The sequence below is a fragment of the Pagrus major genome, chromosome 2, assembly GCF_040436345.1.
Source record: "Pagrus major chromosome 2, Pma_NU_1.0".
NCBI lineage: Eukaryota > Metazoa > Chordata > Actinopteri > Spariformes > Sparidae > Pagrus > Pagrus major.
In genome coordinates this window covers 24,040,535-24,065,699 of record NC_133216.1, presented here as the reverse complement: position 1 = coordinate 24,065,699, position 25,165 = coordinate 24,040,535, and the positions used below count along the sequence as shown (strand labels likewise).

The following is a 25,165-nucleotide window of genomic DNA, read 5'->3' as shown; positions in this document are numbered from 1 at the left end:
CATTTGTTCATGTTCACTGAGCATGCTCTGTTACAGTAAACAAATATGAAAGTAGAGTATGAACACATGAAAAGATAACTTTATCAAAACACAACAAACATAAGTGGAAACAGCCGTAAACTCACTCACGAAGCTGTGACTGGAGAACAGCGATTTTGCAATAAGAAAACATGACGCATGGCTTTTTTTTTTTTTTCCCAGTGTACCATTGATCTGTTTTTGTTTCACAAATTGGACCTCATCTCCCTCTTTGGCCGAGGCGATTGGATTTTGAAACACCCCGTGATCTGACTTGGACGATTACTCATGTAGAATGAAGCTTTTATTGGCCCGCTGCATCCCGTCTGCCGTGCGGGGCTTGTTGTGTGTTCGGTGGGGATTGTCTCCGACGTGGGCCCGAGCCAAGTTTTGTTTTGGTTCTGGTTGTTCCCTCTCCTGAGCCCTTTTTGTCAAAGAGTGACGAGGGGAGGGAGGAAGGGTGGGTGGGTGGCTGGAGGGGTGGGGGTTACCCTTTTGGACTTTTAGTACAAACACAACTGGCTGGTGCATGAGACGAGTGAGCAGTGGGAAGGCAGCTCGATCAGCGGGCTCGCCCGACAGGAGCTCCGCACCATCTGCACAGGCTGCATGAAGAGGGCCGGAGGGAAGAGCATGGTGGGCAGGAGGAGGAGAAAGATGGAGGGAAGTAGCGATAGTGAGATCTGGGGCTTACAGATTAGCTTCTTCAGGGCTGCAAATATATATTTTGTTCTCAAGCAATGCTCAGAAAACCATCTTCATTCTATCTTGTCCTCTTCCTCGGGTACTGCTTCCCTCGCCAAATACCAGCAGGAGTCCTGACTGTAGCAGACCTCCTCTTTGCAGACACGCCACCCTCCCTTGCTAATGACCCTGCCAGATACACAAGGACCCCTTCAACACACACACACACACACACAAACTTGAACACATGCAACCACTTCTCTCTTCACTCCCCTTTTCCTTCCTTTCTTTTTCGCTCTGCAGGCACACACACACACACACGCACGCACAACTCTTCAACTGTTCACACCCGTCTCCCTGAACGCAGGCCTGTGTTGAGCTCTTCTAGCTCTGGCTTGCAGTGGTGACAGTATGCAGCCCCCCTCGCCTCCCTCTCACCAAGGCTCCATGGGCCTGCGTCCAAACTATGCGCCGGGCCGCTGCAGAGCTCTGGTGTTCGCCCGTGTGCTGGCGACCACATGAGGCTAATACACACAGAATGTCAGCTGTGTCCCATTGCGGGGTGCTCGTCAGTTTCTGAATTAAAGAAGAAAGAGTGCAACAGGGAATTGTTTTGGTGTGATGTTTTTGGAGAGAAGAAAAGGAAGAGTTCAGGGACGAGGATGTGTATCAGTTTCTTATCAAGGCTGTCATGGTCAGATCACCCTCTGTAGAACGGCTGCAGAGCTCAGGGTTGTTTAGAAACACCTCTATTTTAGTAATAGGTAACCATGTAAAACCTTGAACAAAGACACACACACCCACTGCCAGAAAACATGTGTGCTTGTGCTCTTACTCGGTTTTCATCAGATAAAGCAGAAGTTAGAGAGCCAATTTCTTCACCATCAGAAGAGCTGGGCACTTGAAAAAAGTTATTTTAGCACATCGTCTCAACTATTAGACACTGTGCTTTGGTGAAGGTCTTGCAGGATGCTTATTTACATGTACATTTACATATACATTTGCATTTACATTTACATGTACATTTACATTTCAAATACATTTAAATTTAGGGCATTTAGCAGACGCTTTCGTCCAAAGCAAAGTACATTTGTCACAAGAAAGAAACCACAACATATCACCCTCGATAAAGTAGAAAAGAGAAAATAGAAGCAGTTTTTAAGCCCTCATCTGAGCATGGTAGCTGCTATTTATCAAGGATACCTTAAGTACATGGTTTAAGTGCTAAGGGTAAGAACATACAAGTGCATATTTTATTTATTTATTTATTTATTTTTTGGGGTGGGGGGGTTATTTCCTTTCTCGGCAAGAATTAGATAAGAAGATCGACACTCTCATATCGTTCCGCTAATAGGTGACAAAAACTGTTAACCAATAGTAGCATTTTGTCAGGCAGCCGGCAGATTTGAGGAAGTCACTGCTTCCGGTCAATAAACAGCAACGCCCTGTAAATCCACAACAACACGTTATATAGTATAAGCTTTAGAGCTTTAGAGCTTTATTTTCCAATCCTATATTGTTATCTTGCTGCCAACTCTCATTTATATTGAAGGGACACCCTTTCACTCCCGGAGAAAGTGTGAGTGTCTGCTGCTCTGTTGTGTAGGTCCAGACAGTAACAGCATCATTTTATCAAACTCTTACAAAGCTTACAAAGAGCCTTTAGTTTTAAGCAATCAGTAAACCTTGGCTGGAGGAAATAAGGGAGGTAGGCCACTGTAAACACTAGCAATTCACCCGTTCTCGCAGAGGCAGCCCGGTGATAACATGGAAAGCTGCAGAGGAAAGAGATATGAAAAGGCTGCTGGGAAAAGCACGCAGCATTTTGGGGAGGGATGGAAAAAGAAAGTTTCGTCTATCTCGCGGTCATGTGGAAGTGATTCTTCTTCTTGCCTGTGAACATGGATAATCATTCACAGAGTCTTATGGGAAATGGCAAACAACACAGGGAGACCTCTGTTTGTAGTAAGGGCCCGCCAGGGACAACACAACAAACACGTCTCAACTCATTAAATCGCGCATTAGTTTTATTTTCAAAATAGACGTCAGTGGGGTCGGATAATGTCACTTTATTTTTCTCCTGTTTTCAGCAAAAGGCAGATCACAAGTGACAAGCAAATGCAGATGTTAGTGTTTTTAGGACAAAGATTTTTTGTGGGGGGCTACACAGGACATTTCCATTTTTCCCCTTATTTGAAAATAAGCATTTTGACACTGAAACCAACATGGAACATTTGAAACGGCAGAGGGAGAAGACAACAAAGCTCCCGCGCTGGAATCTAATCTAATCAGGGTAGTTACTTGGTATGCTTAGCCCACTTGGATGCCCTTTGATTTCTTTTTTTTCTTTAGAATTTGACTTAGCCAGGAGGAATAAGGGGGAGTTTGTGTAATATGTCTTTATATCTCGTATTCTGACCAATCCCTCTGGAAGACAGTATGTATGAGGAAAGAATGACGAGGGAAAAGTCATTATCCAGATGTGCAGAGCACTCCACATCAGCTGTATTCTGGCAGTAGGTGTGCCCAAAGTGCCTCTACCAAATATTGACATGAAGGGGGGGGGTCAATACTTGAGATTTCATTCCCTTCATTGAAGAGATTTTCTGTTCATCATTGCCAAAAAGGTTTAATCAATTTGTTGCAATGAGCAAAGGAGGTGAATGCTCTGGGAACAAAAACTGAATTGCTTACAGGCAGCAAATGAAGGGATTTTATGTGATTTCGGTATCCTAACTGCAGCTTTCTGAAGCAATTAGGTCTGAGAAATTGTGGGAAGGACTGTAAAAAGTGCCTTCAAGTTGATTTTATAAGGCATTTCTTGGACAGGAAATGAGGAAACAACATGCAGCTAAAAGGACCCTGACTGGATTTGAACGGGAGATGCTGCTTTTCATGGTCGGCACCTTAAACCCCTCGGTTACATGATTACTGATGGAGTTCTTGTTTGTTTGTGAGGAGTTTGTTTCCTTGAGGAGGAAAAACACTGTGTGACCACGGCTATGGTCACGCAATGGTTGAAAGCCACTTAAGTGTTGTTTTGAGCAATTAAAATCATGATTCAAATGTATCCCGAGAAAGATGTAGCTCTTGTTAGGAGCTCAATCTCAGTTTTGTGTCACTCAGTCACTGATTTCGGGGGTTTTTTTTTTAGATGTAGCAGGAAACGATTTGTCATCTGCTCCAAGAACAAAACAGTAAAGGTTTTAAGAATGCTTTTTTCTTCTTTATTTTTGAAATATCCAAATCTTTTCTGATTTTTTTTTCTGTGGGAGAGCACTTGCTGAAGGTCAACCACTTTCCCAATTCTTTTGTTGAAAAAACATCAAGTTGGAAAACAGCCCAGAGTTGTTACTACAGTAGTTACTGGCATCGAGAGTGCTTGTCTTCCAAGAAATCTTATTATAGTATTGAGTAAGATGCTGGAAAAACACTGAGCTTTGCATGGACAGGTAGTGTTGTGAAAAACATTGAACACATCAGCAGTGACGGCATTAACACATCATGTGCCCACAAGTGTGTTGTGCTTTGACCCCAGTGTTAATTAGCTGCCTCAGACCTGCGAGGCATTACTCACTGTTCTCACTTTATAACCAGTAGCTGCAAAACACATAGTTGACTGTCAATAAATGCATATGAAAGTATGTATTAATCATAGTAAGGCAACAAAAAGAAAAGCTTAGTAATGATTTACCAATAACATTATTGGTAAATTAGTTAAACTCAATAAATGTGTTTAATAATGTTATTATAAGAAATGCTATGTTCCTTTAAAAGGTTTTTTGTTTCATTTTGCCAGAAGCTTACATGACATTTCATGTTTTACATTACATAACATTAGTTTGGCAGAGAGTTTACTCAAAGCGGCTGACACAAAGCGTGTTCAGCCTCAGCTGGAACGAGAGCCATAGATGTCATCAGAAATTGTGAGCGTGCTGTAAGTTTTCCTAGAGAATCACAGCAATTAACGCTGAGGTCACTGGATAGTATTCGGCACATGGAAAAGTCTTGTATTGATGAACTTCACTGTTAAGGTCAAGGGCGGGAGTTAATGCTGCCCTCTATTACCATCTAGTGGTGTAATGAGTGGCTGCAGTTAAGTCATAGTATTGCTGACTGTAGCTTTCACCACACAACAGGCTCATTTAGCCTTTTGTGCTTTTTGACATAAATGCTCATTTAATAACCTATTTTGTTTGTCCAGCACAGGTTGTGTGGATTTCAAAACCCCTTTTATTTAACATCACAACATACTCATTGACAAACCGCTTAATTCAAGAGCTGCTTAAAGGTGCAGTATGGAATCATTTGCATTTAAAAACGTGAAACTAAAATGATCTACGAAGAAAGTAGAAAAAACTGTTTGGATATCGTATCGGAGACATCTATGGAAGTTAGCATGCTAACCAGCTAGCCTCAGCTACTTTGATGACCTCAAGAGATGATAGTCAGATCGTAAACAATACCAACAGTCCCCCAGTGCTCCGAGCTCCCAGTCCGGGCAGAGACAGCTAATGCGATCGCTCTCTAGCTGCACGGCTAACTGAGCTTAGTAGCTAAAAGCAGCTATAGTCAGCAGCAGTTGGCAGGAGTATGAATCCGACAGGTGTCCAATTCTTACTTTATGCACCTTTAATCTATCTCAAGTTTTCAATTTGTTAATAGGATGTTTAATTGATTCTGATCTTGTGTTTTTGTTTGATAAAAAATGACAAAATCCAAGTGAGGTTTGGTGCAGTCTTTGTGGTACCTTCAGCCCATTTCTTGGTGCCAGGTTCTCTTTTTTTACACTACTACAAGTCGCCGATGTCAGAAATGTTCAAGTCTTCTACATGGGAGCTGTAAAAAGTTTGTCAGGAGATGTGGCTTTATTTTTCAGTAGGCTGTCATTAAGTTTCGTCTGTTCCAGCAGCCGGTGCATCCTACCACGGGTATCCTCGCTGTGTTTGTTGCTCTCAACTACTGTGATGTGGTCCACATAGCTGGTTTTGGTTACCCTAACACAAAGAGCCAAAGGATTCCTATCCATTACTACGGATATGACACCATGAAGTCTATGAAGGTGGGTCACATCCATTTACAGTACTTCAAATTTAGTCTGTGTTTTTTAACATGCACACAGGAAAAGCATTCAGTTGTCTGGGTACTAAGTCTCCTCTTCTTTCTCTCTGTTGCAGAACTCCTACCATGACCTCAGCCATGAAGCTGAAGCCTTAAAACGACTGGAGGAATCGGGAGCCATTTTGTACCTGCACCCACATTTATGATACACACACTTTTTTTTTTGTTCCAGTCGATTAAATCCAAAATCTTCAAAAACCAAAATGTATTTGGTTTTCGTCGCCCGATCCAAATCAGATCTTAATGTGCCTTCTGCAGTGGGATACAAGACATTTTGCATTAAGTCATCATGTGGTGACGCAAGTGAAGCTCTGAAGAATGTTTATCTCCCTGGCACCTTACATTCTGTAGAACTGAAAAGTGATTCGACTGATTTGTGAACAGTAGAACAACCTTTGGTAACATGGCTCAGCACTTTGGATAACGTTTGTAACTTTTATGGGTTTTGAATCATGACTTTCAAAGTTAGCTGGCAGGACACTTCACTATTCATGCGGTGACCCATTTGTCTGTTTGTGACAACCCAGTTTCGAGGAAACAAATTGCGTCAGATTAAGTGGGATTTTTGGATAATTCCAATGCTTTGATGTTGCTTTTAGGGCTATATGTGGGCTTATGACTACCACATCGTAGGAATCAACCATTTCAGCCCAAATGTTGTTTTGTTTTGTTTATTTGTCCGGAGATTTCATGCATATCATTGAGCTGTAAAACTAATCAGCCTGGATTATTTCTTGCGGTATACACTCAACATGGTTGGAGATTCATTTTCAGTTTTATCTTCTGGGCTAAAAATCAGTATCATCAGTAAAGAGGTGTATTAGAAACTGTGGGGATTTTTTGAGAACTTTGCTTTTAATGTATTTTAGTTTGAATGAGAGGAAAATGAATTGATTACAAACATGATTTATACACTTAGCTGGATTAGAGTCACTTTACTTTTAGATTTCTTGGACTGGAAATACTTCTTGTATTTTGCTCACTTGAGTTTTAATTACATCAGTTGTCTTGTTTTTTAATTTATTTAATCTTTTTTTTTTCAGAAACTGATGGTAAATGGTACCACTGGATATTTTTTATTGTACAGAATGAAATAAATTTATAATTACGAGGAAATCAAAATGACTTGAATTTTTGTTGTCATTGAACTCATTTATGTTCACATGAATAACTGAGCAGACTGACTGTATGGAAATCAATGCACTTGCATAAGTTAACCTGTGTGACCCTGCACTGAGTCGTTGTTCGGCATTAATTTTAGTATCACTGTCACCACTAGATGGCAGAGAGCCTCTGTTGCATGCACATTATACAGTGAGCACTCTACTGCACTGCACATGGTGCAGTCATGCAGCAGCCCATCTTAAAGTGCCTGGGGGTGATGGTAACAGCGAAACTAGCAGTAGTGCACATGTGTTAGGAGGCACATGTACAGTATGAACATCTGGAAGACCAGAAGATTGCACAACACTTATAATTGAGATTGACTAACATACATGTGCCACTGGCGACAGATGTTAGTGATGGTTTCTCCTCCCTGTACACACGACCCTCTATTAGTGTTGACATGAATGGAGTTGTGCCCTTGGCATTCATAAACTAGGCTTACTCATATGGTGGTACAACATCCATTGTGACAGGGTCCAGGTCCTCAAGTGAGATCAGACTGACAGTAGACATTTAGTGTGCTTTTAATATCAGGGATGTACAGTAAATTCTGAAATACAACAACTACTACTACCTAACTGATAATAATAATATTAGTAAGTTATTGAACCAAATTCCTGATATTCTAGTGTGAATGTGTTTCATTAATGTAAAACATCATGTGATGCACACTTGAGTGCAGTGCTTTGAATAGTGATGCAGACCTCCTCCTCAAGGTCAGACTGTGAGAAAGATGTACTGCGCAGGTGTCTGCTCATCGCACTACTACAACTATCAAACGGTTTCTACTACCATGTACTAATTCTGCTATTGCACATTAGCACAGCTGTGTGTTCTGTTCTGCTCAGAATCTGTGTGTTTTGCCTGCATATCGCTGATACGGATGACAATCCTGTTTGCAGCAGGGTAGAGACCACAATCAAACGCCTACCCTAATATTCACTTCACTAGAATTGTCAATTGTTGGCGCTAACTGATTTCCTTGCCACTGAAACCCAATCTGACAGAAAACAACAGCCCATTTGAAGCTCATCATTTCCCTCGTGAGAGCCATCCATTATGTGTGGAGGGGGTATTGTCTCATACTGTGAAACCATCCCTTCTCACCCCCTCCTCATGTTTTCAAACATGTTTTTAAAAAAAGCACAAACGGGTTTCACATTGCTCCATGTGTTTCCACTCAGATTTACCAAACAGCTAAAAACATCTTACCTGTGTCGCCTCCTCCAAAATATATGAATTTAGAAGAATGGTTGATATGCATTTTTTTTCCCAACAGCACAAGGGAAGTGGAAGAAGAAAGAGCCCCATCACTTCACACTTGACTTCCCTTACACAACAGGGAGTTACATAATTGAACAGGAGTTGTGTGAATCTGCGGGCTGTTTATATGACAACTGAAAATCAGGTCAGACTTTTCAGGACAGTCTATTGTACTGTAAGCACACCTTTGAACCCCCAAGTCCAAAGTGTAGTTCAGAAGGAACATGTGATGTACAGTGTTGTTAACCAAAGCATCTTACGGTACAGTGAATGTATACATTTTTAGCCTGGCAAGCTCCCATGTGAATTAAGCTCCTAACCCTGGCACTGATCACACTGTGATGTACCAACTGAGCCCTACAAAGCCATGTATGCATGTTATGGTATACCAAATGAGCCCATGGCTGCACTTAACAATAAGATTCATTTAAAATGCATAGCTTTGAACTTTCAGGCAGACCCCACAGTGCACTATGACCCCAAACGCTTTGGTGGTAATTTGTACAATGCAGCAATTTCATAGAAAAACACATGGTCCGTGATGATTGCTGTGCCAATGTGGAAGTGCAGTTTCATGCAGGCAGAAGCTCTGACCGTGTGATCATTATTACAGTATATCTCATTACGCCATCTGCTCTCTGCACAGTGCTCTCAGCCTGCCAGTGCAACATCTTACTTTGAAGCAGTTGTTTTTTACTTAGAAGTGATGATCCTCTCATAGATCCTACTATGAAGTTGCAGACTCCGCACTAGAGCCTGATTGATACTGGATTTTGTGGCTGATGCCGACACCGATATTAGGGAGTAAATATCTATATCGATATGTCTGACGATATTATTTTATTATATATACACACAGAATATAAAAACACATGTTTTGTAATAATCCCTCAAATGTGGTTATCAAACACTTTAAAGATGCAAAATGTAAGAATTTTCTCTCCTGGTGCTCTGAACCGATTCCGTATTGCTAGCTGCACGGCTAACTGAGCTAACTAGTCAACGGCAGCTAAAGTTGCCGAAGACATATCGCAGCATATCTGATAACATTTACGCTAATACCGTTATATCTGTGATAGGCCAATAATATCCGCCAAACAATATATTTGTTGGGCTCTACTATGCACCTCAACAAGGGTTGAAGGGTGAAAAATGAAAACGCATTAAAAATGAAAAGGACACATCTTCTTTGCAGGTGAGAGTTGCACGAAAGGGCTGCAACACTTTATTTTAGAAGCCACAAGGGTTGGGGTTAAAAAAAAAAAAGCAGAAGAGCCATTGCTGGTGTTGGCTCTCTTCATGGAATCATTAAACGGATGATGTCAGGTACACAGCGATCTACTGAAGACACCTGAAGCCTCCTTTTTTCCCAGCATTGTTTAAAAAAAAAAGCAAAATAGAGAAGACTCACAACGTGGCTCTACGGTGTGTCTGTGTTAGGAGCCCAGCGGACAGTTTGTGTGGGAAGAGGCAGAAGAGGTACAGTATGTAGCCAGCTACCTAGAGAGAGGGCATCTGGCTTGGCTCTCTGATAACTCCCCCACAGCCCAGAGAGCTGCCGTGAGTCAGGTGCTCATGCAAACACTACCATGGGAACTGGGAGAATGAGTAGGAAATAAGAAGAGTGAGAGAGAGAGGGAAAAAATTATAAGCTGCTTTTCTCCAGTGAGTTTTTTCTTTTTTTAATATTTTTTTTGCTAGTTCTGCTTTTTCCTTCATAAAGCCCCTTTTCCTGACTCTCATGTGTGCACTGCCTCCATGTGACGTTGGAGTGTCGGTATGATTTCCATCCGTTCCTCCCTACAGATGCTTTAGTCTGAGAAAAAGCTGTGTGAAATGCAGTTTTCTTCTGTAACTGAAGAGCCAACTCACAAAAATAGCATCAGACAAAAAAGAAAACAGTAAAAAAAAGAGTAAAAAATAGAAACAGACTTATTCACAACACTTTATGCTAAGTGGTTCCATGTATCTGTTGCACAGCACAAAAGGTCAGCCAACTCAGCTGATTTAAAGGCTAACACGCCATCATTATTTCCTCACGGGCAGCCAAAGGAACATTTTATGTAAGCCCGGTATTTGTTTTTGCTGTGGACTCATTAAATATGACACAACATTGTGATTTCAGCGTAAATGGGCTGCTGAGATGCAAATGTGGCCTCAAGTGACAGTTTTATAGTCACATTTTATGAAGGCTGTGTTACGCTGGAGGAAATGGGACCTGTTTTAGTCCAAGTTGAGCCACAAGTCTGTTAGAGCGAGTCACGTTTCAAGCCCTCCCAAGAAAACTGCGTGTAAAAAGGTTGCTACAATGACATGGCACTAGATCAAGAGGATTTCAACATTTCTCTCCTGAAGCTTTGGTAATAGTGTTATTTGAAAAAAGTCCCTTTAATATGTATTAATGGCCTCCATTAAAATGTCAAATAAAACCTTTTGCTTTAAATTTGGGCCACAAGAAAACACAGATGTACATTTACTTGCACCTGAGAAACTTGATAAGATAAAATCCCACGAATAATACTCTCACTCCTGCAGCTCTTTAGGGCCTAATAAATACAGCATGTGCCTGCATTTCTCAAGTGGCCTGTAGCGAAGCAGAGGGCCGATATTGTACATACCAGTACACAGCTTCGGAATTCAATGATTTATTCACAATGGCTGAATAAGTGCACACTATTTGTTACCACTGCAAACTCTTCACAAGAACCTGCATCCCGTATTTGTGCAGTGGTCTGAACAGTTAGATAAGCAGAGCCAACATTGATCAAGAGGTCATATTACGCAAATTTTCAGTTCATACTTTTATGTGGGGGTCCTCGTAGAACAGGTTTACATACTCAAATAACACTGTTTTTATGGTGCACTGCTGCAGCAGCCCTTTTCACACTGTGTCTTGAACGCTCCGTTTTAGCTACAGAGTGAGACATCTCGCATCTGTTCAATCTTTGGTGAGAGTTCCACATGCGCACTACTTGACGGGCAGGATGTAGCCAATTAGAAGCAGGGTAGGGCGGGTCATGCCGAGCAAGGTAGTGTGATCTAAAATAACGCTGCTACAGCAGTAGCAACTGTATGTCTGCTGACTAACTGGAGTATTTATATATTATAATAAATAGATAAAAATATATATTTATATAACGCCTGTTACACAGTGATGCACATAAGTTACAGAAGTAAAGGCTCAACTCCAAACCAGGTGTTTCAGGCAGTGCAGGAGTAACTCCGGGTAACTCACTTACAATAAAGGAAAGGCAAAAATCCAAAAAGTATAATATGACCTCTTTAAGTATGGCCATCATGGTGTGGTAGGCTATGGATGCACGGTTTGGTTGGATACACACATGAGTGTGTTAGACAGCTTTCTGGTCTAATATGTGATGTAATATAACTGGCCTTGAAAACACACTATTTTTCATTTTTATTGCGCAGAAAAAATGCATCAAGATTTATTGTCAGTATTTTCTCTTATAGCTGTTGACTTGAATTGCCAGAGGAGAAGGGGATAGTGATGGCATTAAAGCTACGCGAGATGGCTTCCAAGCAAGCAGCAGGAGGTGAAGGGGAAGGTGGTGGTGTTATTACAAGCTATCAATGCTGCCAAATTGGCTACCGCAGAGTGTGGTGACCAAAACAGGAATTTTAAGCCAAACCATAAATATTACCAACCCTAACCAAGTGATTTTTGTGTCTAAATCTAACCAGAGCGTAAGCGCAGTGTGTGACAAAAGAGAAATAGAGAATTCAACCTGGACAAACGGAAAGTTGTAACGTAAAGAAACGTCCAGTTTTAACTTGTCTGTGGCTTTACAGAAACATACTTAGCTAACATTTATTCTGGTGATTGGGTTGGAGAGACCTTGTTCGTGATGGCGTTTCAACATTTGTAAGCATGAAACAAGACGTTTTTAACAAGACGCTGGGGCATTTTCCAGCCATGTCGGTGGAAGCAGAACCAGGTAAGCCAAAACACAATCTTTTTCCTAACCCTTACCAAGTGGTTGCTGTGCCTGAATGTAACCAAATCATAAGGCAAAGCGTTGTCACAACATAAAATTTAACCTAAGGAAACGTAAAAATAGAAAAATTTCAACACAGCTGTGGTTTACAGAGTCATACATTGCCAACATTTAATCCGGTGATGGGTTGTTTTCATTACGTTAGAATGAAAACACATTTTTAGTGGCCATCATAGAGGAGTATTAGGTGAGGGGTATTTCGTTAGTTGCGATCTACAACCTCACCCTTAGATGCCACTAAATCCTACACACTGGACCTTTAACTAAATTATGCTACATGTCCTTGTTTTACTCTTTCCATTGATTTTATTTATTCAGCTACATAGTAATAGGTTTAAATGCATACAGTGTTTCAGTAAATCTAAGTCAGGTGTTGCTAAAGTCTACAGCTCTGGTAGAAACTTGTGATGACAAACGATTTAAGCAAACACCATACATATGCAACAATCTGTCTGGTGGCAGTGACACAGACAGATGACGTATTCTGAGCTACAGCCATGGCAGAATAGATGTTGGAGGTCAGAGAATAGACCAGGAGTTGTTTTCTTAACCACCGAAGAAGCCCTTTTCTGACTGACCTTCAATACGCATTATAAATCACTGTGTATGTCTGGATATACTGATTTGTTCTGGATCCATGTGCAAATTTCCAAGTTGTTTGTATGGCTAAGCTATATAAGACGGTCATCCCGCTCGACACATGGAGTGTGACTTGACAATCCTGTCCTCCTTCTGTTATGCCAAAGAGGGTGGAGTTTTATCCTGGCACCACTCTGTCTGTCAGTCTGTTGGTACATCTGTCTGCCTGTCCTCCAGGACTGGTTGTCTGGAGGCGGCAGCAGTGCGTACTGTTCCTCACACACGACCCAGTATTTTATTTTATTTTGTGTCACTGGAGATGGCAAAGGACCCCGCATGCTTCATGACCTGAATGCTGCACCAGGCAACTATAGTGGCAGAGTGGTGTGGATGTTTCCTGAACACGACCAAAAATCTAACTAATGGCATGAATGGACTCCAAATGGCCCTCACTGTTGAAACCCCTAGTTTGAAACCATGACAATTTCTGTATTACAGTAAATTAAATTGAAGCTAAAGGAGAAAACAAACCAAAACATTAATGGTATTATTTATTTAGTGAGTTTGGTACTCAAAAACTCAGCCAATCTGCTTCATCAGGATACTATAGCTGCTCTGATCAGATTTGACTCACAGTATAAATTAGTGTGATGTAAAGATATTAAACTCAATATCTGTTTTAAGTTAAAAACATAGTGATTTGTCTGTAATAAGACTTAAAGATCATACATTCATGAGTAATAATTCTTAAGAGCTGATTAAAACATAAAATTGTGTTTGAAATCACTATAAATGTATTTGTTTAAAAGTCACATTATTATTGTGTTTTACTTTATTTAATTTAAGCTGTGATAATAATAATAATAATAATCACAGTATTTTCCCAAGGACGTTACATTAAAATCTGGACACAGCAGTAGTGACGGAGCCCCATTAATTCCTATGACAGGTGCTCGGTGGCGCATGAAGCCACCTGGCTATAAAATTACCTGGATATTATGCGCTGTGTTGCCTATAGAGTGTGCCCACTAGAGACTTCCGCCGACTGAGCTGGCTAACATCCGGTTTAGCGCCCAGCTAATTTGAATAGAATTAAAATTATTTAATCTTGTGGCTCTTCTAGACCTTCTCAATTGTATTTTATTGGATCCAGTGTTTTACAGCCACTTCTTTCACAATGTAAGCTTATGGAAAAAGTTTTTTTTTTATTCACGTAACGTTGTAATTACAAAAATTGGCCACTATGAAAGTTGGCTTCAAAGCCTGGCGCTCTTCCTGGGGGCTAGTATTTTCCTCATACAAGTACACATTCCCAGGGAGGAAACACCGGCCTGTCATACTTTTAAAGCAGTGTAGTGGATCCAACACTTACCTGTGCCAAGTGCATCCACCATTTTGTGTCGATTGTTAATTCACATTTAGCCTATAGCTTGTTTGCAGTCATGTGATCCTGATGACATGTCAAAGTCAGATGTGGGGCAGGAAGTGAAGAACACCGGTTGGGAATCATTGGGAATGGAGGAAAGTGAATATGCTAAAGCCTTAGATGGACCTGCACGCAGCAGGTAGAAAGTAGTAGTAGTACACTATGCATTCTTTGTTTGGGGTTGGTTAGGTTAAGGCAAGGAGTGAGATTGGTTGGGGTCAGGTTGAGAATATGGTCATGCCTGTGCCATCTTACTGTAAGGGCTAGTCATTACAGAGAGAGATACAGCAAAATGAATTGGTTCTTGAAGCTTGTTGACATACTGACTACACTTATCAAGCTAGATGTTGAACTCCTGCGGCTAGCGAGCTAACTTCTAGCTTGCTAGCCGGTTGGGCTGGTGCTAGGCATGCACAATAGCTCCTGGAGATTATTTCTGTTTTCTGTCTACTATCCTGTTTACGAAATCCACTTGTCAGCACTGTCATGGTAACTGGGATGCCTATTACGTAAATCCTGGGAAACTTCACTCAGTTTATTCTAAGCTGTATTTGTAGGCTCCCATCGATTTCTGTCTCATAACTGTCTGCAAATCATTGCAGTAGCAACCTCAAGAATGTCATCGGATTTTCAGCACCCTGCCTACTTTAAACCAGTGAGAAAAGCACTGGGAAATGAAGATATACAGAAATCTCTGTTCAAACTTTGGCTGAAAACGTGGTGTTCGTGAAGTTACCAAACGCAAATGGTAAGAAGCTGATTGATAAAACAGGTTTTCGGGGCCTTCAAGTATTTTTAACCCCATGTGAAGACAAACGTCCTTCTATTGACATGAAACATATTGACAGCGTGACGTGGGTTAATGATTCTGAGTGGGTAGCACTGCAAAACCAGAATCAGAACAAAACCAATCAATGAATGACATAAATGGAATGAATGGCCTGTAAGGAGTGCAGAAAAAACTTTGACTCAACCTCAAATATTAACTTTTATTAAGTCAGTAGTGTACAAATATACATTTCTATAGTTAACATTGTCGTCACGATGTAATGCTGGGGCTAGGTACAAATGTAACAACTGATTTACCCCCAGTGAAACCAGACATTAATAAAAGATATCAAAACTTAAGCTTAATAGTTTGAACTTTGAGTCCACGTCCCAGGCATCTGATGTACAGACCTTCCACCTCCACAATAATCAATACAGTTTTAACATGGGAGCTACTGGAGGACATTATGAGTTGACTTATAATGCAGGACAGACGCTGCCTCCTCCTCACTCTGGAAGAGGAGAGATGGATGTAATGTCCGACTTGCACTCATTACTAGTCTGTATCCATCATATCTAGTTTAACACAATACCGCTGCTCATTACAGCACATCAGATCAAGGATAAAGGATTTCACCATGAGCAAGCACATTTTACCATGTGCCTTATTCAACGCTTTCCTTAATGTATTATCGCTGAATAATTTTGGATTATATACTACATTCACGTGACCTGAATGTTATGGTGACTCCGGCAGGGTACAGCAGAGACAGACCCTGCATGTCTGTCATGCTATTTTACCTTCATTGTTCTTCAATAAAACTGTTTGCTGACACATGGGTGCACTTCACTCATCAGGTCGTGTTGACTGTAAATCCAGAAGAGTGATGATGGGATCTGCCGTGCTGCGTGGGATCTTGCTGTTATTGTTTTATACAGATAAATAAAAGTCTGCGTGCATACTAATATTGTAAGCTGGAGGCAAACTTTGTTTTCTTACTTTTATTTCTGCCTCTGCCTCTATCTTTTTTCTCTGAAATAGACTCAGAGCTGCTATGTATAATTGGGCGGCGCATTGCACTCTTATGGGAAAACTCTTCTTTGCTTGTAATGTGCACTTACATAATAATGTGTTGTCGCTTTTTCAATATCCAATCGACTTTTTTGGAGTAAGCTGAAGCCTTTTGTACCTGTCAACCAGCTCTCGATGTGCTAATGCCCACCCACGATATCAAGAGGTCAATTCTCTCGTTCTCCCTCTCCCTGTCTGCTTGTGATACAGAGGCTCGAGTAATGACCACACAAAACAATGTAAAAATACTGACAGAAGTGGATGGTTTCATAATGCCTCAAAATAATCTTTTTTTCCTGCCTGAATGATATTCATAAGCGAATACTCTGAGTGGCGAAGAAGAGCCCCTTTGAAAAATCCACTCGTCAGCACTGTCACGGTAATGGGAGTGCCTATTTTGTATACAGGTTTTATGCTGTTTCGAAGATTGACAGCGCAAATGTCACACAAACACTCTTGTTTTCTTATTTGTAATGCTCTTTCAAATGACACGACGGGGGAAATTACATTAAAAGTTAATAAAGAGCATCAGAAAGCATATTTTACATTTGTAACACCGAAATATTCTATATGAAATATTCAGTGTTGAGGAATCAAGATTTCTGTAGACTGTTTGATTTTTGTTTCAGCAATAACAGCCACTGTCTCTATGTGTTTATTTTCCATATTCCTGTCTCAGTGCTGCCACGTGCACATGGAGAACAAGGCTCTCACTGTACTGTACAGCAAGCCCAGTTTTTGCCATCTGGGGCTAACTTGAAAGTGATTCAAGCCTTCTTCTCCCTGAGCCTTTAAATGACAGTGATAGATGATGCTGTCATTAGAAGCAGTGGAGCTCGTCTACTGGCCCTATTTGCTGATTTCTGTGAACTTAACCCCCTTTTTTTAGCCTGCCTGCGCCATTAAAGGCACAGGCAGTAAAGAAACGGTTGCACCCCCTATAAGTCAATGCATCTCTGTAGTCCTATTTTGTACTAATAGCTGCAATCTATCAGGTAAGGTAGATCACATATTTCTCCTGTATGATTAGGCAGCAATCAAAGGGAAAGAGTCTGAGCCAAACATGATTAAATAAGAGCCGGGGTCCAGAGGGGTAACATCAATGTGCTCAGTACAGTGAGGGCCACACATACTCAGTGATTCATTTCCCCGAGTGACGTGTAACCTCCCTACAGATTATTCAAAAGGAGACCATATCTGACACACCTGAATTTATTCCATCCTGTTCAAGAGGGAGAAAAAGTGCTACAGTAAGCAGATGAGGGACAGGACCTTGATTAGCCTGGCCCTATGCTAAAGCTGGCTCATGGCAATGAAAAAGACCTTGGTGAGAGTTTGTCCGCTCCATGTTTTTATGTGAAACCATCCATATGAGAGAGGGAGAGAGAGCAGGCCGGGAAATCTATATACCTTCTTATCTTAAGGCAGCGAATTGAATAAAACTTTAAGCCAGCATTGCTTTACATCTCAGTGGCTTCAAAAAGGAACCTCATGGGTCTCACTGAGTTAAGATCTAAAATGTACTGCAATGTGTTGTGCCCCGAGTTTCACCATGATCACGAGCAAAGCAACAATAAATCATGTTGTGGGTGTCTACAAAACAGCTTTTGCTTATGGTGTGATTCTGGGTCATAATGCAAAGGTGACTTTCTCTTGTCAGGCACCATGCAGTGAATGCTGAGGACCTGTTATGGTACCAGTCCTGTAAAGTGTATCTTTTTGAGAAATATTATGGCTCACGGTCCAGGGAAATAATAAAATACTACAAAAATACTACAAAGTATTTTAATACTACGACATATTTTATTACACTGAAGCTAAAAAGGACCTTTTTCATGTTTGTGACAACTGTCCTGATGAATATGAATTCCTGAAAGTGAATACTGCAACACCAAAGACCTTTTTGTATTTGTCCAGAATAGTTTTAAGTTGGGGAAGCATGGAAGCTTGCTTATTAAAAAAATTACGAGTCCACTTGTCTTTCTTGCATAAAATGCTAAAACTTGTCCCATTATAAGCTCATTTTAATTACACTTTAGTCAGATTATTACTTTACAGTTTATTACATGTCTTCATTACATCATGCACTCTTAATTAGTGTATCCGCAGTAACTACATTACATACGACAGAGGTCACAACTCCAGCAACACTTGTAGTATATAGAAACTATATTGCAAGGAATGGAAGTGATTAACTCCAGTCAAAGATGTGGTTGTGTCAAATTTCATTTTGTTTTTAAAAAGTTTATTTCCAGGTGACATAAAGGAAGACAATTAATTCATCTTTCACCTATGTGGGGTTTTTTTTATGGTGTATTATTTATGTTTCATCATGTATCTTGTTGCTCTTTCTAAAATGTTCTTGTGTTTTTTAAGTATGCCATATCAAATAGGGACATTTATGGCCACCTCTTAGTTGCTCTCCTCTACTTTATGGACAAAATACAATGTCACCCATGTCCCTTTTTGGCTCTCTTCTTTCCTCTCAGCCCATCCAGGTCAACGATTGGCCTGCATTGACCATGACCATATGACAAACCCATATTTGTTGGTGCCACATTGGCTGATATGTGTATGGATGTATAAGATTGATTACATTGTGAAATTTTTCCACTTCATGTCTTAAATGTTGTTTGTAATATGTTTCATGATGACCCCAATGAAGGCCACAAGCTGTGTTGCTCGGCATCATGAGTTTCTACATGCCTTGATAAGCATCTGAGCTGTGAAGAAGGGACAAATGCTGTTTAGATTTTTGTCATCCTGGGTCACACTCAGAGTTTCTCACTTCTCCAGATGACATCACCTCAGTATGGTCAATGGTGATAGTGGGTGTCCCCTGAAGGAACACAAGCTCAGTCTTGTCCAGGTAAAGGCAAGATTTTGGTGATGCTTTGCCTCTCCCTTAATGTGGGCCGCACAATAAGCGATACATGGTGGGAAATAACAAGAATAACTGACTATCATCAGCGTAGAAGTGCTCAGGGAAGCCTTTAGGGTGTATAACAACATAAAACATCAATGTGACCTGTCACAGGAAGGAATTGAGAAACTGCAGACAAAGTTAGAAGTTAAACGTAATAAACATTGCATAGTCAATTTTGCCACTTCTGACATGGCTCTCTGTCTAGAGTGGGCTCACATGAACTCCAGAAAGTAGCAAAAGTAAGTAATTCATAATTTTTTCTGCAGCAGATTTTAATGTTAAGATTGAAGAGTTTAAAACACCATCTAGTTTATGCAGAAGTCAGAGTACATTTTCACTCAGGTAAAGAGGAAATGGAAGAAAGGAAATTTGAGAAGAACACATGCCAGAACACATCTGTAAGTCTGATCAAGATTGTAACATTTAGAATGATAGTTCTGTTATTACCAGGTAATTACAGTTTCATAACAACATGCTGTGCAATAACAGATCGACTGTACAGTACCACAACTGTCATTGACACATTCAAGAAGAAAAAAACAACAAAAAAAACCTACTTTTTGTTTTTGTATTCATTCCCTCTTTGTGCATTGTGTTGTGTTTCCTGCATATCAGATCCAAATGCACAACGTTATAAACCAATATTTTGATATGTGTCTGGTTAAAACTAATAAGATGGCTGTGTATATTATCTGTAGTTCACTCAATGTTTTACATGCCTCTAAATTTATACCTGACTGGAAGCCATACAGTACCTACAGAGTACCAGCTGTCAGGGAGTTGTAAGAGCTGGCATCAGTTTTGCCAATCACTTGTCACCAGTCTCAGTCTCCATCAGTATAAAGCTCTCTTCACTGGAGTGTCAGACTTGTCAGTGTTGCAGTCAGTTGTAAAGTCATCATCTCTGTTGGAGTCGACAGAGTTATATCTCCTTCACACCAAGCACCTGTGTTCGACCCATGTCTCCCTGGGTACCTTTATCACCGACTGCCTTGAATGACACTCAGAGGGCAGCAGGCTTTAGCTTTGTCTCTATTTTTTCACTGTCATATAAGGTTCTTTCCTTGAAGAGCTGCAAAATTGAGTCCATTTCTGTGACCATTTATTTCAACTGAAAGGATACATTTTTTAGTTCATCATAGTTTCTCTATTACTGCACTGAGTTCATATCACCAGCACCAAAAGAAACCTTTAACATAATCTGGGACACTCCATTGGGCTACAATTATTTTCACTTGGTTATCTTGGCCTGCAAGAAGGCCCAAAGTCAAAGTGTCATGGATCACTGTACATCTAAAGTCTGCTGTGGCTGGGCCAGAGCACTTTTGTATTCAGCACCCAGCTTCTGTAGTAGTATCCTGGGGGCTGTTTTCTCAATAAGATTCTGACAGCAAGTTGAGTGGTCTATTCAGAGCTGCAAATGTCACTTTTGACTCCCATTTTGCCTCTTCTAAACTATCAGTCTTAACCTCTTGTTCTCTTTCCCTCCCACTGACACCGCCTCTCTCTTTCTTTTTCTCTATTTCTTGTGTGTGTTCCTGTGTTTCTGTGTGCACATGTGCATGTGTGTGTATTGGTCTCAGAGGAGCGAGTTAACCCAGGGGTACAGAGGCAGGGAGCAGCAGCTGGAGATCCACTCTCCCTTGGTTCCTGTCCCAATTAATTAGCATGGACATAGACGTGTGCAAGCACCCTCACACATACCCCACATATTGGTGCATTGGTGTATACACACACACACACACACACACACACACACACACACAAACACACACACACACACACACACACACACACACACACACACACATGAACACAAACACACACACAAAAACACACACATACACACATACACACTATATATAGACTGTATTGTATATAGTGAGCCTTGGGATTGTAAAGTCCCAAACCTTTTTTCAATATCAACTGTATAGTAGATTATTCAGAGTTCATTTTCTCCTTCTTTGAACACCAGATAAGTGGAGTTTAATGCATTTTAATGCATTAGGGCAATTCACAATGGCAGTTGTTTGTCAGCCAGTGGAAAGCTTCCAGCTCCGGACCTATGTGATACAGTCTTTTGTTTAGCTGCTCAGGTGTTAGGGGTTGTACAATCTTGCTTTCTCATTTTCGGTTATATCTCGGTAAAACAGCCTTGTATTAATGCCCTGGTGTCTTTCAGCAAGTTATCCATGCTTTTATCTCATTTATGCCTGCCTAAACTGAGAGTTGTCCCAGCTGGTTCAAAATGGAGCCTCAAGGCTTTTTAACCAACTCAAGGAAACATTATATTTATCGCTCCTATCTTGGCCTCTTTTCACCAGCTCCTGATTAATTTAAGAATAATATTTTTAAAAATTGATTACCCTAAAGGCAAAACTAGGCCTGGCCCCAAGCTACATAACCCTGGCGTGTTATTCCTGTGGGGGATTGAGGGGACAGATTACACCCTAAAGCTATAAAGGAAGCAAATTTGTCGCCCACTATGCATTTGCTTCTTATGATTAGCCTATGTGATACTGTACATATTGGAAAACTGAGACAAGAGTCAGAGATATGGCTACATCAAATACACACCCACTGATTAGAACAAAACTCTTTGTCAAATTCATAAAAAAACAGACCTTCCAAATAACTTTTGCTATCTGTGTTTCTGTGCATCTAATGTTAGTGTGTGTGTGAAAGTGTGTCAGTGTACAACCCACCCCTCTCCGGCTACCTAGTTTCCCAATCACTCACTTACTGTGAGCAATCCCCTCTTCTCTTTGTGTTTTATTTTGCAGTCACTAAACATAAATCCAACATTTTTTGCATTTTGTATCACAAGAGTAGCATTAATGATTACCAGCGAATTGGAAGTGGCTTTCATCGATATTCTGAGTAATAGTGTATGAAATGACTACGGGGTAACACACTACCTGCTCAGCACCAAACAGCAGAAAGACCCATTTAGCGACTAACTGTGGACACAGTGAAGCATTTAGCTGCTGGAGAGTCAGATATTTACCTCAGGAGTTGGTAGAGACCAAAAACTGAGCCAAAAGGAGAGTTAATATTGGACATGCCAATTTGATATGCCAATGATGAAGTCACAGCTTGTTTCCACTGCTTACATGTGGGACAAAAATGTTTTTCTTACAGGCTGAAATGAATATGCAGATCAATTATATTAAGTACAACGTGAGTCTCACTATTGCAAGACAATTAGGCAACTATCTACTGTAATAATAGTACTACAGGCTAACAGGCACTGTGTGTAGTGATTGACTCCAGTATCATGGACAGGACTGTCTCTGGAACTGTGCACCATATGGTTAGCAGTTTTGTATATACAGAAGTCTCAAGGGGAGTGAGATAGAAGGGCTTGTCTCAGCATGGGGCTGTCATGTCTTATTCAAAAATTAACTGTGCGATACATTGCACTCCTAACTCGGAAAAATGGACCTCCAAAACGGAAACAGTCATTGTTGGAATTCAGAGTTGGAAGCTAGGGCAAGATCCACCAAGCCTGACTTCACCGACATAAACATACATGACAACACGTGCATATAGTGGACAATTACCTTTTATTTTTTCATCACTTTTTACTTCATGTAGTGTCTGTGTTGTGAAACATACTATAACAACAACTTTCTAGTTTCCGAGCCTATTCCTCCTGTCTCGCTTGTTAAGTTCACAGACTTGCCATACAAACATCTGTTTGCTGTTGGCTTCCATGTTTTCCTGAGCAAATGCACTGGGACCCCAGGAATACTGACTCCCGACCGGCAATGGACTGCAGCATAAGCCCAACAAGCGGCGCCTTGTACTTCAGCAGCGCCATCTGACCAATACACCATCATACTGATCTCTTGCATGGCACTTTGGCCCATTAGGAAACTAGGCAGACACCAAACTACCTGAGAAAAAATGTTTTTGAAGCACTTTTGATTTGGCACCACAGATTAAACACAACTGAAACATTACATTGAAGTTACATGTTTTATTGTCACTAAAGTGAGCTCAGCAGAGACAAAGAGAACGAACAGAACCACATTGATTTCACAGTGTAGTGTAGGATTAGGCTATGGGAGCTGCATTTGAATACATTTTTAATTTAAAGAAAGAGTGTGTTATTTCTTATCCTGCCAGTGCACTTCCCCTTACCAAACTTTGAGTTAAAATACAAAAGATCTGTTTGATCGTTTTCTTTTTGTTGTTTTTTACAGCACTATGCAGCAGCATATCGTATCTCAGAGCTTCCCTTTAAACTGAAACTATCAGCACGGCCACAAGGAAAACAGCATTTTTGTAAAAACTGGCTGCTGTCAAAGCTCACAAAGCTATCAGTTCTATACGAGAACTCATTTGTGTGCAGCATCCCATTTATGCTTGTGATGCGCACATCTCTATATTATCTGATGCTGAAAATCGCCACTGCCTGGTATCTGACATCAGAGTGAATGCTAAAATTGCTTGCAGACAATTTTACAGAAGCTTGTTAACTCTTCCAAAATAACAATGCAGTAATGTGGCTGCATCACATAGATTCTCTTTTAAAAATACTGCAAAACCTTCTCCACACCAGCTCTGCATTTCATCTATATAGGAGCATGGGAGGTCATTAGTAATAGTAATTCAATACCAGTTCCAGAGTGTGGCTCATTAAGGGAGCATTGCCTGCAGTAATGACCATGTCTGCACATGCTATCTGCATCAAATAAGCATACTTTGCCTTTCCTCTGCCATTAATTTCGTAACCTTTCGCTTTTTTCTCCTCACAGTTGCCTCAGGTGTGTGACAGTCTGTGTAACAGCACTGCTCTCTTTCACAGCATTCTGGCATTCCTCGCAGACTCAGTGCTCTAAAAAAAATAGACATATAGAGTAAAGAGAATCAATGAGGTATTTTCCTCAGGTACACCTGACCAAGCTGTGACAGACAGAAATGGTTCCTGCAGAAGGCAAACATGATTTTCAATTTTCCACTCGGGTACAACTAAATATTGCAGATGAGGAACCAAACAAGCTCATCTGAAGTTTTTGGACAAGAAGGAATAAAAATCCATTATCTGAAGACAGCATGTTTGAACATCTTATGCTTTCGCAGTAAACAACTATAGAGGATATTATTCATTTCGTCTGGTGTATAATATTCGGACTGAATTATGGGTGTTGGATACATTTGCAATTATGTCAGACAGCCAAAACATTTCAAAATGTAGTCCTGTAATTCTGTCTGAACACATCAAATGCATTTTCTTTTCACTGAGTCGTACATTCACTGGATACATGCAATTACTTTCCAGTTTAATATAGGCAGCATGCATTCAGGGGTAGTCGACTGTAACTGGTAGGAAGAACTGGCATTGCTGCACAATTTCACATTTCTATTTGGTCTCAATGAAGCCACCAAATGTCTGCATGGGATTGACAGCTGTCAGAGAGAGAACCACAGAGAGAGGCTAATAGGAAAGACTGAAATCGAGAGGTAGTAAGAAAATATGTTGACCATCAGCATATGAGGTATGTGGGATTAGGATGGAGTGGAGGGTGGAATCTGGGTTATTAGACGGGCTCCCTGCAGCGACGTCGGGCCAAAGCAGCCCCTTAACCTCAGCTCAGCCCACTATATCAAAACATTGGCTAATAAAAACTCAGCCGCAGGGGCATATTACTGCTGATAGCCCTGCATCAAAGGGCCGCTGTCAGCCTTGGCTGGTTTATCCATTAATTAGAGACCGAATGGGAGGACCACTATTAGAAAAATAGAGATAGGCTGTCATTTTCTTTGGCCAATTGACTCTGTTAGAGGGATGCTGGTGTCAAAAGAATCACTGAATTTAAAATGTGAATGAGCTGGAGCTCTTGGGCTTCGGTCCAGATAATGATAGTGTCATGGGGGGTTAGCCTTCTGTGCTACAGTTCAGCTCAAGCACTAATAGAAGTAGGTTGACTGGATGGGAACCAAATAGTGGATTATGTGTGTAAAACAGACAGCAGCTTCTTAATGGGGATAGACCAGATATTGTCAGTTTGTTTGCTACCTTAGAAAGCAGTTATTCTCCATTATTAAAGCATTTCAGACATGTTGCTCAAACACAGCTGTCAGGCTGAGCAGAGGAAAGAGTGAGACAGTGAGTTACA

General features: G+C 40.8%; 1 protein-coding gene across 3 annotated transcripts in view; it reads left to right on the top strand.

Annotated features, from left to right (window-relative positions):
• st3gal4 (ST3 beta-galactoside alpha-2,3-sialyltransferase 4) overlaps nucleotides 1-6,945 on the top strand; it is a 29,860-nt gene extending 22,915 nt beyond the window's left edge. For all 3 annotated transcript variants that reach the window (XM_073483263.1, XM_073483244.1, XM_073483254.1), the window contains 2 exons: nucleotides 5,615-5,764; nucleotides 5,880-6,945. In XM_073483263.1, coding sequence (XP_073339364.1) covers nucleotides 5,615-5,764; nucleotides 5,880-5,969 — 240 coding nt within the window. In that variant the 3' untranslated portion in view covers nucleotides 5,970-6,945. The remainder of the gene's footprint in view (nucleotides 1-5,614; nucleotides 5,765-5,879) is intronic.
• The last annotated feature ends 18,220 nt before the right edge of the window (nucleotides 6,946-25,165 follow it).